The following is an 18,258-nucleotide window of genomic DNA, read 5'->3' as shown; positions in this document are numbered from 1 at the left end:
GCCCTTCCCCCGTTTCTTCCACAGCCACCAGAGCCACACTCCCACTCCCTGTCAGCTGTTCAATCTCCCCCACAGAATCGGACTCCAACAAGGGCATGACAGAATCACTGCCGTTGTTAGCATAGTAACACGGTTGTTAAGTGAATCTGGTTTCCACCATTGACTTGTCTCGTCAGAAGGCCGCAAAAGGGGACCACATGACTTTGGGACATAGCAACGGTCACAAGTATGAGCCAGTTGCCAAACATGTCTGAATTTTGATCATGTGTCCTTGGAGATGCTGCCATTGTCGTAAGTGTGAAAAATGGCCATAAGTTACTTTTTTCAGTGCCGTTGTAACTTTAGTCACTAAATGAAGCAGTTGTTAAATCGGGGACGACCTGTATTCCCAACTATTTCCCTCAGTATCTGATCATTGATGGGCCTTGTATTTTCTTTGATGCTAACGTATATATATATAAAAAGGACGAAAGTGGAAAGGTTCACGGGATAACAAGGCTGCATCATATCCAAAACTAGGTCAAATAGCCGTGCTTCGCTACGAAACTATGTGGTCGGGCTTAGTATTTGGGGAGGAAAATAAGGGAGGGGGGGAATTCTGCCTCTGCCTAACCAGCATCCATCGGTGTTCATCTGGCTAGCATCCTGTCAGTGTGTGAGAGAGTTGAGGGGTGTTTGGAAACTGAAACTGTATTTTCTGTGTGAGCAAGGAGACAGCAAGGAGCCTGGGTGAGGCTTAGCTCAACTATTCTGTACTAAAGCTGCTTGGTGCTCTGAAACTGAAACTCCTCTTCTCTGCTTGTGTTTTCAGGTGGGGAGGGGGAGTAGAACTCCTTAGCATCAAAATGTGTTAATAATAATCATATAGGAAATACTCTAAATGCTCTGATGGGCATTTTGAAAAATCCTTTCTTAGTGAGCACCTAGAAGCCAAGAGGGACAGATGTGGCAAATGTCAAGTTTGTAGGCTTTACGGTTGTGGAGATTTTGTGATGACGTGTGATTGGTATTTCACTTTTATATATATAGAAGAAAGGAGGTGGTGGAGGAGGAGAAGGAGCAGCAGAAGCAAAGGAAAAGAAGCAAAGGAAGACAAAAATAAGAAGAAGGAGAATGGAGGATGGAGGAGGAGGAGGAGAAGAGGAGGAGGAGGAGGAGGAGGAGGAGGAGGAGGAGGAGGAGGAGGAGGAGGAGGAGGAAGTAGTAGTAGTAGTAGAAGAAGAAGAGGAGGAGGAGGAAGAGGAGGAAGAGGAGGAAGAGGAGGAGGAGGAGGAAAAGCAGCAGCAGCAGCAAAGGAGAAGAAGCAAAGATGAAAATAAGAAGAGAAGAAGAGGAGAAGGAGGATGGAGGATGGAGGAGGAGGAGGAGGAGGAGGAGGAGGAGGAGGAGGAGGAGGAGGAGGAGGAGGAAGAAGAAGAAGAAGAGGAGGAGGAAGTAGTAGTAGTAGTAGTGGAGGAGGAGGAGGAGGAGGAGGAGGAGAAGGAAAAGCAGCAGCAGCAGCAAAGGAGAAGAAGCAAAGATGAAAATAAGAAGAGAAGAAGAGGAGAAGGAGGATGGAGGAGGAGAAGAGGAGGAGGAGGAGGAGGAGGAGGAGGAGGAGGAGGAGGAGGAGGAGGAGGAGGAGGAGGAGGAGGAGGAGGAGGAGGAGGAGGAGAAGAAGAAGAAGAAGAAGAAGAAGAAGAAGAAGAAGAAGAAGAAGAAGAAGAAGAAGAAGAAGAAGAAGAAGAAGAAGAAGAAGAAGAAGATGATGATGATGATGATGATGATGATGATTTGGGGAATTAGAACAACAAAGAAAAACTGGGTTTTCCTCTCAGAAAAATGCAAAAGGACAAGCTGGTCCTTTAGCAGTTTACAATAGAGTTCAAATTTGCAACAAACCGCTTGCAAAGATGAAAGGGGAGTGAAGGGAAACCACAGTGAGCTCATATCCCCCCCCACAGTTTTGCGGGATGCGCGAGGAGAAAATGTGCACAGGAAATGGCAACGATAAACGGAGTTATTGTGGTACCATGACTTCACTGCTGCTCTTGGTGTGCACACCGCTTGTTCGCTTTACCCTCATTGCCTGGGCTGAGTCTAAGGAAAAAAACAACGGTTGTTTCCCCAAAGGCGCTATTTTTGTTTTTTGTTGTTTTTTCAAAAAGCAATTGGACTCTCTTGTTTTGCTAGAAGACATTTCGTGTGATGGCCCAGGTTGGGTTACAAAATAGGCATAGTCACAAAAACAGGTGAAGCCCCTTTTATTCCTTCACTTTGCTTCAAAGCTCCAAATGTCCTTAACTGGAGACAAAAAACTCCCCCACAAGCAGTTACAAAAAGGAGGAAATGCCATTTAAACTAAAAATGCCTATAAATTATAAAGAGTAAAAACAACACAAACCACACTGAAGCAATTAAGGGAACCAGGCAAGATAAGGGCTTGAAGACGTCCACAGATATCAGAACACACACTGGGAAGGACGCCAAACTCAGAGAGGAATGACAGACCAGAGATATTTCCATGCTTTGTTTCCAGCACTGGCCCATACGCATGTCCGTCCTTTTAACCAGTTCTCACAGCTGCCGCCCATGAAGGGGATCAAGGCCCTTTCCTACCCCGTAGACCATGCCATTCCCGTCTCTTCCTTATTCTCTCCTCCCTGTGTGTCCTAGGATGGAGAGGGGATGGGCCTGGGTCTTCCTCTAACTGCCCAGCCCTTCCCCAGCCTCCTCCACAACCTCCGGAGCCACACTTCCACTCCCTGTCAGCTGTTCCTCCTCTCCCTCGGAGTCAGTCTCCACCAGGGGCATGACATTTCGCTTCTCCTCCAAGAAGCTTCTCTTGTTCTGACTGAATGATGGAAGATGAAGGATTTAATATTCTTTAGCAGTCCTTTGGTCGTTAGTCCTCTCTCTGAGAGTCATTGCTGAGGCCACTTGGGAGGTTTATCTGTGCCCTCGGGGGTCACCTGAATTTTGTGCAAATGGGTGTGCGGCCTTCTTGGAAGTGATGAAAGGACTGGGTGTACAAGGTTCCACAGCCATTTGCACGATTCAGATCACTCTTGAGGGCACAGATGAACCTCCAAATGAATGTCAGGAGTAGAAATCCTTCCATTCTCTGTTCAAAGTATTGTGGCGTAAATTCAGCACCTGAAAAGCAAACACAGATGGCTGAGGCTTCATTTAACTTCTTTATAAATACATGAAGTAAATTTTACAATACCAGTTGTAGATTTCTCCAACATGGAGCAAAGCAGACATGTTACGGGTTCGGAGCAGAGCAGCAACTCAGCTTCAGCAGACAAGCAAGTTAGTTTCTCTTTCACTTTAGAGCTGAGCACAGAAGAGATAAACCACGCCCAGGTTCTCTCTTGAAGCTTCAGCCCTCAGCTCAGCTCTCATTGGCTGACGTTGTTACTAAGCTCTATTCCACTTCATGAATATATTCTGACTTCCTCCACCATTCAGTCAGAACTGTAAGAAGCTTCTTGGATAAGAAGCGAAACGTCTTCTAGCAAAAAAACAAGGGATGCTGTGTTTAATATTTGATTGAAAATATGAGAATATATACAATGTAATTGTAATTGAAGACTACGAAATGGAAGCACAAAACAATTTGTAAACCGACATACTGTATGTATATATATGGACGAGACTTGAACCTGATCAGTCAGCAGATGTGGGTTCGAGCGAGGAAGAAGATCTGGCACTGAGATTCGAGCCTGCATTATTAAATGACTTGGAGGGGAGTCAAGTAGAGGGAGAGGAGTTGGATTTGAGAGATGAACCTGATTTATTGGAAGATTCAGAGGCCACTCTCTCCCTGAAACTACTTCCCTAATTAAACCTCAGGTGTTACCTGTTAATCAGGAAAGTGTGTCGGAGGTTTCAAGCGGAGATGAAACTGCCGGATGCTGGCTGGATGCCAGAACTAGGAGAAGATTGAGGCGTCAATCTCAATTAGAAAAGAGACGTCCAGCAAAGGATTAATTAATGAGACTGACACGCCCTCTCTCAGAGGATATAAGGGAGCGTACGAGTTCGTAATCTTTGCTGGAAACAAAGTGGATTTTGCCTTGGAAAGATTTGCGTCTGACTACAGCGTTGTGATTTACGAACTATACAGAATTGCCAGACAGATTCTAGGAGGATCGCAAAGGACTGTGATAACAGAGCAATTGAATCTTCTGTCTCTGGTTTTGTTTACGTGAAGTATATGAAATCTGTAACTTGAAGTTTTCATCTGTGGATACAGGTGGGACAGAACATATATATATATGAAAAAACAAGGGATGCTATTGTGGGGAAAATGGGAAGGGGGGAAGAGAAAGGTGCATTGAATGTTGCCACCTTGAATTGTTTGTAAACAGTAAACAAACAACTGAAAAGAGGCATGGCCCCTGGGTAAAGGGGTAGGTGTGGTCTGCCAGCTTGAAATGCAACGCAATCCAAGGACCGCTTTCTGCAAGAATATTGTTGCGCCTCCTGCTGGTCACGTAACAGAACACAGTTGAAAGGGACCTTTTAGGTCAGTGATGGCTAACCTTTCGCACACGCATGCGTGGTTGCACCCATAATGCACTGCGCGCGCGAACCTTCCCGCCCTCTGCGCATGTGTGCACAATCCCATGTGCGCTGCGCGCCTCTGCACATGCACACACCCTGCCCCCGAATGGCAGATACTTGACAATCAGCTTGTTGGCAGGAAGAACGCACGCATGCGCAGTGCACTGATCTGAGGCGACGACTTGCGTGCTGGCAGAAAGAGCTCTGCGAGCCACTTCCGGCTCGTGTGCCATAGGTTTGCCATCACGGTTTTAGGTCATCTAGTCCAGGGATTAGCAATCTTAAACACTTAAAGAGCCACAAAGGGCCTAACCAGAAGCCCTCCCCCCCCCCGCCTTTTAATTTTGGAACTGACTGAAAGTCTGGTTCCCCCACCATAGAGTCTTCTCCTAGCACGGTGTCCTTTTTCCTCTACCGACCGTAAGTCCGTTTCCCCCACCATAGTCTCCTCCTAGCGTGGCATCCTTTTTCCTCTACCGACCGGAAGTCCAATTCCCCACCATAGTCTCCTCCTAGCGCAGCGTCCTTTCTCCTCTGCTGACCGGAGGTCCGGTTCCCCACCAGAGTCTCTTCCTAGCGTGGCGTCCTTTTCCCTCTGCCGACCGGAAGTCCCGACCGGAAGTCCCGTTCCCCACCATAGTCTCCTCCTAGCGCAGCCTCCTTTTTCCTCTGCCGACCGGAAGTCCCGTTCCCGCACCATAGTCTCCTCCTAGCGCAGCCTCCTTTTCCTCTGCCGACCGGAAGTCCGTTCCCCACCATAGTCTCCTCCTAGCGCAGCCTCCTTTTCCTCTACCAACCGAAGTCCAGTTCCCCACCATAGTCTCCACCTAGCCCCTCTTTTCCACGTCCACCATAGAGTCTCCTCCTAGCGCGGCCTCCTTTTTCCTCTACCTGTCCTAACCCAAAGCCCTGTCCATGGTGGGGCTGAGCGGCAACAGGGAGCCGCAGCAAAGGGATGAAAGAGCCACATGCGACTCCAGAGCCACAGGTTGCTGACCCTTGATCGAGTCCAACCCCCCCCCAGGCATTAAGGTAGATTCATTTCAAAAAACAACGCAGAGTTTTTTTTTTCCTTGTTTTATTTTTTTTTCTGTTCTCCAAGCTGAGAGAGGAGAAAAAGAGGCCTACCAAGCAGCCACAGAGAAGTCCTAGAGAGGTCAAGAACCAAAGAGATGGGTACAACACAGTGCAGGGATGGGCTGGTTCAGGAATCCTGGGAGTCAAAGTCCACAGGTTCTAGAGTTGCCATAGTCGCTCACTCCTGTTATAGCAGAAAACCTTCCCCAATCAGATCAGTTCCGAACCTGCTGTGGATTTTTGGGGGGGAGGTTTTCTCTGAAGAGGAAAAGCTAGACTGTCCTCCTTCTGGGGCGGGAGGGGAGGGAGCTGTTCAAATCCAGCCCACTTGTCCAACGGGAGAGAATGAAACCCCGAAGAAAGGAACCGCTTTCCACCCATCAGCCATCCTGAACTGAAATATCCTTTTTTTTTCCGACATGAGAGAAAAAAACCTAGAACTCGGTCATCTTTTTGTGCGTGTCGGCTTTCTTCTGCTCCTGCTGAAGACTCGCCTCCAAAGCCCGCAGCTCGACCAGTTTCTTGTGGGCCCCGGACAACTTCTCTTCCAGCTTGGAGGTGGCGATGGTGTGCCTAGAAATCGTGGAGAGAGGGAGAGAGAAAGAGAGAGATCAGGAGTGGAACAGTTTTTAAGTTTCTGGGTGTTACCCTAAAAGAGGACCTGACCTGGGGGTGCTCACACTGCAGCCCTGGTCAAAAGGGCCCAGCAGAGATTATACTACCTGAGACTTCTCGGAAAACAACAACTGAATGGAAAACTGCTGGTGACCTTTTACCGCTGCACCATAGAGAGTATCTTAACTTATTGCACCTCTGTATGGTTTGCCAATTGCACAGGGACAGATAGGAAAGCATCCCAGAGGGTGAACCTCATTGTCCAGAGGACCTTTGGTTGCCCTCTCCCCTCTTTGGAAGAGCTTTATAGCTCCCGCTGCCTTAAAAGAGTTCAAAACATTCTCAAAGATCCATCTCATCCTGGGCACCCCCCCCTTTTTTTTTTGAACTATTACCATCTGGCAGACGGTGCAGGATAATGAAAACAAGGACAAATAGGCTGAAAAAACAGCCAGGGCAGTAACTCTATTGAATTCTGCTGTATAGTGCAATATTAATGCAATTATCAGGGGTTTTTCAATTCAATGTGTGGAGTATGAAGGATGTGTGTGTTTGTGCTTATCTTCATGGTCATGATGTGCACTGAAGATGGTGCTTGATTTCATGGTGTAATGACAATAAAGTAAACTAAGGTAGTCCTCGAATTACAACCGGGCCACTTTGCAAACGTTCAAAGGTAGCACTGATCTAACAAAGAGGACTTACGATCTGGATTCAAAGTCCTGACGGAGGGTCGCATGAAGCAACTTCAGGTGCTCAGCAATACAGCTGCATTTATGGTGGTTTGCAGCATTCTAGGGGTCATCTGATCCACGTTTTACAACGGGTTTGCCCAACTTATTTACAGGTTTGGGCAAAATGGCGCTGTATTCGCTTTTAACGACCAATGTGTTGGGAGAGTGAAGAAGAAATTCAGAGGGGTACGAATCTTCTCTGAGGACCAACCTCAACTAGGGGAAAGTCAAGAACGGCCAACAACACACACAACGTCAGCCTTTTGCTTTGCATCTTTCAGCTGTCATAAGTCTCTCTCTCTCTCTCTCTCTCTCTCTCTCTCACACACACACACACACACACACACACACACACACGGAACTGCCTTCTTTCTTACTCTTTCTGCCTTCAGTGTGTGGTCAGATCTGCAACTGGAATCAAATAATCTTGAAGCCTGAATGGGTGGCCCTGAATTGATACTCACAAAGGAGCAAATGCTAGTTATGGACCCCACACCACTGGAAAACTCCATGTTCTTTTGCCCCTTTCCTTTCCATCTTTCCTTCCTTCCCTTCCCTTTTCTTCTTTCCCTTTCCTTTCTTTTTCCTTCCCTTTCTTTTCCTCTTTCCTTTCCCTACCTCTTTCCTTTCCTACCTCCTGCCCAATCCTCCTTCCTTCCTCTATTCTTTTTTCCTTCCCTTCCCAAAACTTTCTTCTCTTCTTTCATCAACCTTCTCCTTCCCTCCCTCCCTCCCTTTCACACAACCTCCTGACCACATTCAACTTACTCTCCGGTTTGCACGATATACCAAATCACGAACCCAGCACAGCTGGAACTCCACAACTGGCTAACCCACATAAAACCTTCCTCCCAGCGAGCCACAATCAAGAGTCTGCAGGTTGGGGGAATCCACCACCTCTGGACCTTGGACTGTCCTGGCTATAAAGGCCTTTTTCTTCAAGGCAAGAGACATCCGTGGCAACTACCGCCAAACTGTCCTGCCGAGAGCGGATCCCTTAAAACATTCCTATGCCTGTTTTAGTAGTTGCCATAAGAAAGAGGGAGAGGAGGAAGGAAATCTGGAAGAGCAGTGCAGCAGTTTGGAAGCGAAAGTACATTCCAACTCTTCATCTTTAAAAGATTGTAACTAACCTACCAGAGTTTCTGCCTGCAAATATATTTAATTGGAGAACGTGAATGATGACACCCAGCCTGTGAATGTGCTCAATTGGAGAATCTGATTTATGACACACCCGGGGGGGAGGGGGGAAACAGGGTCCCAGGGGACTGTAAATGACATAGGCCAGAGTTGGCTTCATATAGGGCAGGGGCAGGACGTTGCCTCTAATGAATCCTTTGAAGTTTTTTGAAGTTTGGCTCGAGAATCATGATTTAATTAGGGCGATTGCTGGAATCCTGACACCCTGCACGCTTGCCCAGCCTACGTGGGAAGACCCGCGTGTCAATTCCCCCCCCCCACCCGACGGGATCAGTGGAGGTCACCCAAACGACCCCTCTCCTGCCCACCGGACACTTTCCTCACCGCCCAACGTTGCGTGCCAGGGCCTCGCGAATCCCTCGGATGTCCCTCTGAGTCTGCTCGATTTTTTCCATGGCCTGGAAGAGCCGGACGCTCAGGGCCTTCTTGGTGGTCTTGCTGGCGTGGTAGATCTCCTTGCTGCTCCTTTCCAGCGGCGGGGGAGCCCCTCCCTGCGGCCCCCCAGAATCCTGGCCCTGCAGCTTCTCGTTCAAAAAGTCAAACACGTTTCGGGGTTTGGGGTTTTGCTGCCGGATCCGGGCCGCGTTCTTGCCTTTTGCCCTCCGTTTCTGGGGCTTGGACAGATCCAGCTTCCCCTCTCTCTTCTTCTGCAAGATTTCCGCGCACTGATCCAGCGATTTGCCCTTGGGGAGCACAACAGCTAATACTGGCTCGATCCGACCCTCTGCGTTTTTGCCCAGGCCTGCAAGAGAAAGAGGAAGACAAGAAGAATCACAGCTGGAGCATCCGTCGGAGGGGAGGGCCTCTGTCACGCCCCTGCCAGAGTCTGAACTCGAGGAGGACGACGAACAGTTGATAGGGAGTGGGAGTGTGGCTCCGTTGGCTGTGAAGGAGGCTGGGGAAGGGCAAAGTTCAGCTGGGCAGAGCAGGGGAGAGGTAGAACAAGGGAGAGGGAGTTCAGAGGTAGACCCAGGCCCACCCCCTCTTCATCCTAGGGCACGCAGGGAGGAACGGAGAAGGGAGCAACGTGGGTTGCATGGCTTACGAGGGAGGAAACGGCCCTGATTCCCTTCATTAGCCACAGCTGGGAATGAGTTTAAGAGAACTGAATGCTGACTGCAGCAGCTGCTGGGAGCAAATGTGACTTTATCCTGTGTTGACCTTGCTTATCTGTGTTCCTGGCATCTTCCCAACCAGGTTGAGTTACTGCCGTTCCGTCACATCTGGAATTCTTGTTCCTGCCCTGCCGAACTAATTACCTCAGTTTGCCTTAATTGGATTTATAGTTTGTGTTGACCATGTTTTGGACTTAATTCTCTGCAGTCAAAGGCTGTTCCTGGGAGAGGTTTTCTCCAGCCAGAAGGTAACCTGGACATTGGGGGCAAAGTTGGAGCTAATAATACTGATTATCTGACTGTGTTGCCTTTGTGCCATGCCCCGGGTCATCACAGCCTCCTTGGGGGTGTACACCTCATCTCCTCCCACCCACCTGATGCCCACTTACCTTTACCCAGCTCGTAACCCATCTGGGCCATAAGTTTGGAGCCTATGCCGCGCGTATGGGCTTCCCAGCTGCCGAAGGACGAAAGGCAGGCGGACGTCCCTTCCCCGTTCTCCGGAATGCTGCCGTCAATGACTGGAGACAGGAGGGAGAGAGAGAGAGAGAGAGATTAGAGGCAGAAAGCTTCTCCTTTCCCATCTTAAAATGGAAAAAGGAACAGTGGATTTCCAGGAACAAATTGTCCTCGATTTACAAGCATTTGTTGGCGATCCTTCAAAGTGACCACAGCCCTGGAGAAAAAGTGACTTTATGTCCATTTCTGATCTTTGCTGCATTCCCCCAAGGTCACAACTGGCAACTGGCTCATACTTATGATGGTTGGGGTGTCTCAGGCTCACGTGATCCCCTTTTCTCACTGGGGGAGCCAGATTTACTTAAGCGTGTTGCAAAGGGGGGTTGGACTAGATGACCTACAAGGTCCCTTCCATCTCTGATTATCTGTTATCTGCTAACTTAACAACTCCTGCTTGAGCAGGGGAGCTGGACTAGAAGACCTCCAAAGTCCCTTCCAAGCTCTATTTCTTTTCTTTTTTTTGAAAACAATTTTATTGATTTTCTACAAACAAACAAAACATTAAAACATCAACTCTCTTATGTACATACAGTGTGTCGGTTGGTTCATCAGTTTTGTGCATTCATTTCGTAGTCTCAATTACAGTTATATTACATAATAGCTCATATTGTCAATCCAAACTTATATATCCTAATATCGCTATTAGAAAATCATTTGACTATACTTTTAATCATTCATACTTTACGAGATAACAATATTTTAAACAGTTTATTCTATAACAAATCATATAATCATACCAGATCTATCCTAAAAACACTTTATAGATATGATGTCGAATAACAAAAGAGAAAGAAAAAACAAAGATATTCCTTGCTGTCTAACATTTTAAATATTCTATTATTGTATTCTGTCATCCAACCATTGATAGAAAAGATCCCAAATTTCATAAAATTGTTTATCCTCTTGCTCTCTAATTTCAAATGTCAATCTACTCATCTCAGCACATTCGAACATTTTCTTAATAATTTCTTCCTGCGATGGTATTTTCTCATTCTTCCAATTTTTAGCAAATACAATCCTAGCCGCTGTTAATACATTTACAAAGTCCCTTCCAAGCTCTATTTCTGATTCTGATTTCCTTAACAACTGGGGGCAAAACTCACTGAGCGACAGTCATGCTTTGCCATGGGGATTTGGGGCTTCATTGTGTCCCCGTAAGTCAAGTACTACCTGCACGGTGGCCAAAAGGGGATTTTGGAGGGTACAAACAGCAGATGAGGTGTAAATTAAATGCAGGAACTACAGGGCAGCAGGAGTCAGAAAAGCAGGGAGGCAGCCCCATTAGCTTGTACCTTTAGCGTATGCAGAACTATCCAATTCATCGCCTTCAGACTCTGAGGAGGAGGAGGAGGAGGAAGAGGTCTCCTCGCTACGGAGCGGAGGGATGATGCCATCCCCTTCCACCACCGCTTCCTTCAGGAGCAGGGAGTCAAACTTCACTGTGTAGTAACCGCTGTCAAGGTCTGAGAAAGGAGAAGGAAGAGGATGCACGTTATTTACATCCCGCCTTATTTATTTCTATCACTAACTCAGGGCAGTGCATATGCAGGCAGTCCTCAAAGTACAACAGAACAGAACAGAACAGAATAGAATAGAGAGAGAGGAGGGAGGGAGAGAAAAAGAGAGAATAGAACAGAAATAGAATACAAAAGAATAGAATACAAAAGAATAGAATAGAATAGAATAGAATAGAATAGAATAGAATAGAATAGAATAGAATAGAGAGAGGAGGGAGGGAGAGAAAAAGAGAGAATAGAACAGAAATAGAATACAAAAGAATAGAATAGAATACAAAAGAATAGAATAGAATAGAATAGAATAGAATAGAATAGAATAGAATGGAATGGAATGGAATGGAATAGAATAGAATAGAATAGAATAGAATAGAATAGAGAGAGGAGGGAGGGAGGGAGGGAGAGAAAAAGAGAGAATAGAACAGAAATAGAATACAAAAGAATAGAATAGAATAGAATACAAAAGAATAGAATAGAATAGAATAGAATAGAATAGAATAGAATAGAATAGAATAGAATAGAATAGAATAGAATAGAGAGAGGAGGGAGGGAGAGAAAAAGAGAGAATAGAACAGAAATAGAATACAAAAGAATAGAATAAAACAGAATAGAATAGAGAGAGGAGGGAAGGAGGGAGGGAGGGAGGGAGGGAGAGCAAAAGAGGGAGAATAGAAGGTGTAGTGAGCTGAGAGTGATTGGCCCAAAGTCAGCCAGCTGCCTTTCGGGCCTAAGGCAGGAATAGAACTCAAACTCTCCAGGTGATTGGCTGGCTGGGGAATTCTGGGATTTGAAAAGTCTTAAAAGTTGCTGAGATTAAGCAACATTGAATTCAAAGGATGGCAAAAAAAAAAAATGGGCTGCCTCAGGTCTCTTTTTTTTTTAAGTCAGTTTTTAAAAATATATATATATATATATAAGTATTTGGAATACTGTGTATTGTCCGGGTATACCATTTTACAAAAAGGAACGGGAAAAAAAAGATAACACATATACTGATAGTAATAATAACAAAATAATTCTAACCATATCTATAATCATATTCACTTATTTATGTTCCTATTAAATACGTATATTGATATACATATAATTATAAACAAGATTCATATAACAATACTCTTTCATCTAATTTCTACCTCTTATCTCTAACCATTGATAAAACCTATTCCACATAAAATAGTAGTCTGTGTCTCCTTTATTTTATTTTCAATGTCAACCTACCCATCTCTGCACATTCCAATATTTCTGGATTGTATTTTCACCTGGTAGGGTGTTCTCATTTTTCCAATACTGTGCAAATACAATTATCACTGCTGTCAATATATGTAACATTAAGTATATAGCCCCTTTGTCATAATTTTCTGGTATTATACCTAACAAAAATACTTCTGGTTTAAAAATCTGTGTGTTGCTTCATCATCTCCAACCATGTATGTACTTTCGTCCAGTATGTTCTTGCCTTCACACATATCCACCACATATAATAAATAAGTACCTGGAGTCTGATTACATTTCCAACATTTGGCTGCCTCAGGTCTCTGAAAGCTTCTAAGGAAACTTTAAATAAACGAATGAGCAAATTTGGAATAGCGAGGGGGAAAAATGTGATCTTTAAAGAGCAAACAATCCACCAAATCTGGATGCAATGAAGGGGTCCTCAATTCTAGGCCAGAGTTCTACCTGTCCCAGGTGTGGCTGCCAGCATTTGTCATGCCCCTGTCGGAGTCTGAATCCGAGGAGGAAGAGGAACAGCTGACAGGGAGTGGGAGTGTAGCTCCATTGGCTGTGGAGGAAACTGGGGAAGGGCAAAGTCTGGCTGGGCAGAGCAGGGGAGAGGTAGAACAAGGGAGAGGAAGTTCAGAGGAAGATCCAGGCCCACCCTCTCTTCATCTTAGGGCACGCAGGGAGGAACGGAGAAGGGAGCAACGTGGGTTGCATGGCTTACGGGGGAGGAAAGGGACCTGATTCCCTACACCTGGGAATGAGAGAGTTTAAAAGAGATGCATGCTGAGTGCGACGTGGGAGCAAACGTGAGTTTATCTTGTGTGGACTTTGCTTATCTGTGTTCCCGGTGTCTTCCCAACCGTGTTGAGTTATTGCCGTGCCTTTCACGCCTGGAATTCTTGCTCCTGCCCTGCCGAACTAATTACCTCATTTTGCCTTGATTGGACTTATAGTTCCAGTTTTTGTTGACCACGTTTTAGACTTGATTCTCTGTAGTTAAAGGCTGTACCTGGGAGAGTTTTTCTCCAGCCAGAAGGTAACCAGGACATTGGAGGCAAAGTTGGAGCTAATGAAGGGACTCTTATTGATTACCTGACTGTGTTGCCTTTGTGCCAGGTCATCACAGTGTCCTAGACTCTTCACACAATGAAACCCATGGGGCATGCCAAAAGCCACCTCACCTGTGATTTTAGCAGCGTACCAGATCCCATCCTGGTGTCTCGCCAGGCAGGCTGACCCCACAGCTAAACAACCGAGGTCAGGCTCTTCGAAGGGACGCAGCTCCTCAATGGATACCACCTGCCCATGGGAAAACCTGCCATGAAGACCACGAAGGGAGAGTCCATCGTCAGTGCCTTGGTTTCAAAACACCCGTAGCTTTATACAGGAAGTCCTCAACTTATGACCAGACCCTTAGCGACCATTGCAGGTTACGACGGACCTCCCTGACAGCACACATGATCCAGATTTGAAGAACTGATAGATTCCACTCCCTGCCTCCCCCAGTTGGTCGACAATTGGGCTGCATTTACGGCCGTGGGCAGCGTCCCACACATAAGCAAAATTTGGATGCTTGGCAATTGACTCGTAATAATGACGGTCATAGTGTCCCAAGTCCTATGAGCAGCTTTTGCAAGATCAATGGGGAAGCCAGACTCACTTAACAACTGGGTAACTAACTTAACTGCAGTGATTCAATTAATATGTGACAAGAAAGGACACAAGATGGAGCAAACTCACTTAGTAACCCTTTCTGTGCCAACTCGGAAAGCTCAAACTGCAACTGTCATCTGCACCTCTATGACTGTCTGGTTTGGTTCTGCAACCCAACAGGACAACACAGATTCCAGGGAGTAATTAGGACTGCAGAAAAAACCATTACTACCAACCTGCCTTCCATGGAGGACCTGTATACTGCACAATTCAAAAAGAGGGCTGTGAAAATATCTCCAGACCCCTCACATCCCGGACTTAAACTGTTTCAACTCCTTCCCTCAAAACGACGCTAACACCATCACTCTGCTAAACAAATAATTCCCTCAAAAGTGTCCAACTTTGTACAAAGTCTGCACTACTATTACTGTTAATCTTCTCATCACTCCTTATCACCCATCCCCTCCCATTTGTGACTGTACGACTGTAACTTTGTCGATTGCATCCTTATGATTTATATTGACTGTTTCCTAGTATGATTTGATTGCTTATTGTACCCTATGACTATCATTAAGTGTTGTACTTGATGATTCTTGACTCTTGACGAATGTACCGTATATACTCGAGTATAAGTCGACCCGAATATAAGCCGAGGCACCTAATTTTACACAAAAAACTGGGAAAACTTATTGACTCGAGTATAAGCCGAGGTGGGAAATGCAGCAGCTACTGGTAAATTTCAAAAATAAAAATAATTAATTTGGGAAACGATCTCACTATCATGAAAGGTTTAATTGATTCACTAACCCAAAAGAAGAAGATGATGATGACAGCGGGAGGCAGGAGTCACTCTCTTCCCTCCCTCGGAGGCCCCCTGAGTCAGGAGTCACTACCGCCGCGCGGCCCCAGTCCCGCCGCCTCGGGAAGGGAAAGGCAAAGCGCTTTTTGCCTTTCCCTTCCCGGCTGGGCTGTTGGGAGTCGCTGCCGCCGGAGGCCGCGACTCCACACCATATTTTTTTCAGAGGGAATCTGACTCGAGTATAAGCCGAGGGGATTTTTTCAGCACAAAAATTGGGCTGAAAAACTAGGCTTATACTCGAGTATATACAGTATCTTTTCTTTTATGTACACTGAGAGCATTTGCACCAAGACAAATTCCTTGTGTGCCCAATCACACTTGGCCAATAAAGAATTCTATACTAGCCTATTCCTTTTGCTTGGCAAAATGAATTTATGGGTCATAAGTCGAGGACTACCTATACAAAGATTTCCCCAAGCAGGAAAAGAGCAGTCTTATCACATAAGATTGTACGTTTGTTCTTGTTTCTGTTATATTGTAAGCTCTCGACAAAATAAATGAATAAAAATAAATAAATAAATAAAATAAAATAGTACGGTTCTGCCCACAAAGATGTGCCCTGCATAACGAAATAAGTGCTTTTTGGGACGTATCAGGAATCCCATCTCCTACCAGCTGATCTACTTACCGACAATTCTCCTTAAAGCGACATTTGTCATCCAGGAAAAAGGGACACGGCTTCAAAGACTTGTGAGTTGGGTAGAGGTAGAGCACCCTAACTCCGGGCCCTCCATCTTCCAAACACTCACTACCTACAATCATAGCATTGTGATACTCCAGGGTTCCCCAGGAACTGTAGTAAGGAGCTTTCACTTTCATCCCGCTGGCTATTTCTTCTTCTTCCTCCTCCTCCTCTTCCTCCTCCTCCTCCTCTTCATCACCCATCCCATCTCTGTCCTCCTGAGTCCTTAATGGACCATCCTCTTCCCCTATTTGTTCAATTGCTTCCTTAAAAGCAGCATATTCGTCACTGGCGTTCAGATGACCAGCTTCTCCACTGCTCTGTTGAGGGTGGGCAGATGAAAGCGCCTCGGTGTCCAAAACTGAACAAAGCTTGCTTTTTTTCACGGAAAGGAGGCTGGCTTCGGTCAGTTCTATCAGCTGCCTTAAATCGGCCTGCAGCTGGATTAGATCGGCCTGTTGCGTTGGGTCCAGCCCAGCTCCCAAAGCCAAGTCCACCTGCTGCAACTGGGCACTGTAAGTCTGAATTGCTGTTTCCAAGCTCTCCTCGTCCATGGCGGCGCTCCTTTTCTGTGAGAATTCAGTGCATATTCAGCTTAAGAGGCAACTGAGAAAAACGATATTCATCCAACAATAAGGACTGCACACTTTAGTTCATGGTTGCGGTCTGTTGTTGGTTTTTTTTTACATCCAAGCTCATCTCGCTGCAAGAAACACAGATAGTTGTCAGTAGGTTTATACTACTTTTGAGGGAAACCTTTCCAAATTCTGTACAATGGTATCTATGACATTGAGTAGGTTACAAAGCAATATTACAGGTCGTCCTCAAGTTAAGATCACAACTAAGCTCAACATTTCTGTGCAGAGCAATAGCACTGAGACTTACATACCGCTTCACAGTGCTTTTACAGCCCTTTCTAAGCGGTTAGAGTCAGCCTATTGCCCCCCACAATCTGGGTCCTCATTTTACCCACCTCAGAGGGATGGAAGGCTGAGTCAACCTTCAGCCTGGTGAGATTCGAACTGCCCAATTGCAGGCAGCCAGCAGTCAGCAGAAATAGCCTGCAGTACGGCACTCTAACCACTATGCCACCGCGGCTCAGCAAGGCAGTTGCTCAGTGAGTTGTGCCCCCTTTTTTAAACCTCTCTTGCCACATTTGTGAAGTGAATCCTGTCGTTGTTAAGTAAATCTGGCTTCCCCCATAATTTTGCTTGTCAGAAGCCAGATGGGAAGGTTATAAAGGGGGGGTGGGTGTGATGTGACCCCAGGACAGTGCAACTGTCATTAAGTGTGAAAACTGTTCATAAGTCATTTTTTTTCAGTGTTGTCGTAACTCCAAATGGCCACTAAGCAAATGACTGTAAACCAAGGACTACCTGTATTGGGAAATTACAAAGTTAGCATCTAAAATGCACCAAGATATTTACTCTATCTTCTAAAATAGCAGAAATTTTGCAATAAAATGTGTTATGACTCCTGAAATGAGGGGAACCAATCACATCAAGTGCCTTTTCAGGAAAAAACAAAACAGAGCAACATTTCAAAGGAAAACCAAGCTAGAAAACCATTTTTGTCAGGTTAGAAAATCCTAACACTGCAAATAAAAAATGCAACCAAGTTATAGTCCCCCCTCCCCTGTTCTGCTGCTACCAGTGTGCCTTTTATGAGCAGGCAATGAAATAATTTCAGATATGAAGGGAATAAAATTTTCTGCGGTTGATATTTGTTAATTTCTGAAGAAATTCATTTCTGCAGTTGATATTAATGGCACAGGAACAAAGGCAAGAAAGAAAAGGTGGCAACTCCACCTGGTCTTTTGGCAGGGAGAAGGAATATTATTTTTTTCCTTTTATTCTTCAGGGCTGGCAGCTTTTGCTTCTAAACCGAGCAGAAATTCAACCGGAAAAGCCCCAGAAAAAAAAAAAAAGAGGAAAGAAACGGGGAAAAAAGGATTTGCGAGCAGAAAGGAATAGGCCTCGTTCCAAGCTAGGCCTTTCTTTCGTTTGCAGTTAATTTAGACCAAAAAAAGCCAGAAGGAAGTCTCAGCCCACCCAAGACAATGGACTCATGTCCCATCATCCACAGCCATATGGGTCCAACTAGCATGGAGTACGATTAGCGTTGTAGTCCTAGGCTTCTGGACGGGGTCCGAGTGGAGACCGGCGAAAGCTCTCGCGCGCCACCCAAGCGAGGGGAAAGAGGTTCACCAGAACGACCAACGACGGACGGCTTTCCCCCTTTCAGTATCCAACGACCGCCATGACGGCTCTCGAAATCCGCCTCCACTTCCGGTCTCCTTATATAGGCTTTCATGGCTAGAGAGAGAAGCCGACCGGAAATAGCTCCGCCTCCCTCTTCTTTCCTTCTCTATTCTATGGTTTATACCCGGCGAATCCAATCAGAAATGGCTCCTCCTTCCTCTTCTTTCCTTCGCTGTCTATGATTCGTGCCCAGCGAATCCGACCGGAAATGGTTCCTTACCCCCTTTTCTTTCCTTCTCTGTCTATGGTTCGTATTC

At 45.9% G+C, this 18,258-nt stretch overlaps 1 protein-coding gene across 2 annotated transcripts; it reads right to left on the bottom strand.

Annotated features, from left to right (window-relative positions):
• Nucleotides 1-5,602: 5,602 nt before the first annotated feature.
• On the bottom strand, nt 5,603-18,236 carry ZGPAT (zinc finger CCCH-type and G-patch domain containing). Of its 2 annotated transcripts, none has more exons than XM_087962352.1 (7): nt 17,549-18,236; nt 15,687-16,443; nt 13,728-13,861; nt 11,104-11,274; nt 9,682-9,813; nt 8,502-8,919; nt 5,603-6,201 (listed from the first exon to the last, which is right to left on the bottom strand). In XM_087962352.1, the coding sequence occupies exons 2-7, from the start codon at nt 16,292-16,294 to the stop codon at nt 6,063-6,065; spliced, it is 1,602 nt and encodes a 533-aa protein (XP_087818478.1). In that variant the 5' UTR covers nt 16,295-16,443; nt 17,549-18,236; the 3' UTR covers nt 5,603-6,062. The 2 variants fall into 2 exon arrangements, with proteins under 2 accessions (XP_087818478.1, XP_026543847.1); XM_026688062.2 differs by having other exon boundaries at nt 17,792-18,236.
• Between the last annotated feature and the right edge of the window lie 22 nt (nt 18,237-18,258).

Source organism: Notechis scutatus, chromosome 3, assembly GCF_049901735.1.
Source record: "Notechis scutatus isolate UNSWTSFEM ecotype Mainland chromosome 3, rNotScu1.2, whole genome shotgun sequence".
Classification (NCBI taxonomy): Eukaryota; Metazoa; Chordata; class Lepidosauria; order Squamata; family Elapidae; genus Notechis; species Notechis scutatus.
The sequence above is the reverse complement of the archived record's forward strand: the minus strand, read 5'-3'. Positions and strand labels throughout refer to the sequence as shown.

Coding starts and splice junctions, on each gene's coding strand:
- ZGPAT (XM_087962352.1), bottom strand. CDS start 16,294: ATGGACGAGGAGAGCTTGGAAACAGCAATTCAGACTTACAGTGCCCAG. Junction 13,862..15,686: donor CGCTTTAAGGAGAATTGTCG/GTAAGTAGATCA, acceptor TCTTCATGGCAG/GTTTTCCCATGGGCAGGTGG. Junction 9,814..11,103: donor TAGTTCTGCATACGCTAAAG/GTACAAGCTAAT, acceptor TCCTGTCTCCAG/TCATTGACGGCAGCATTCCG.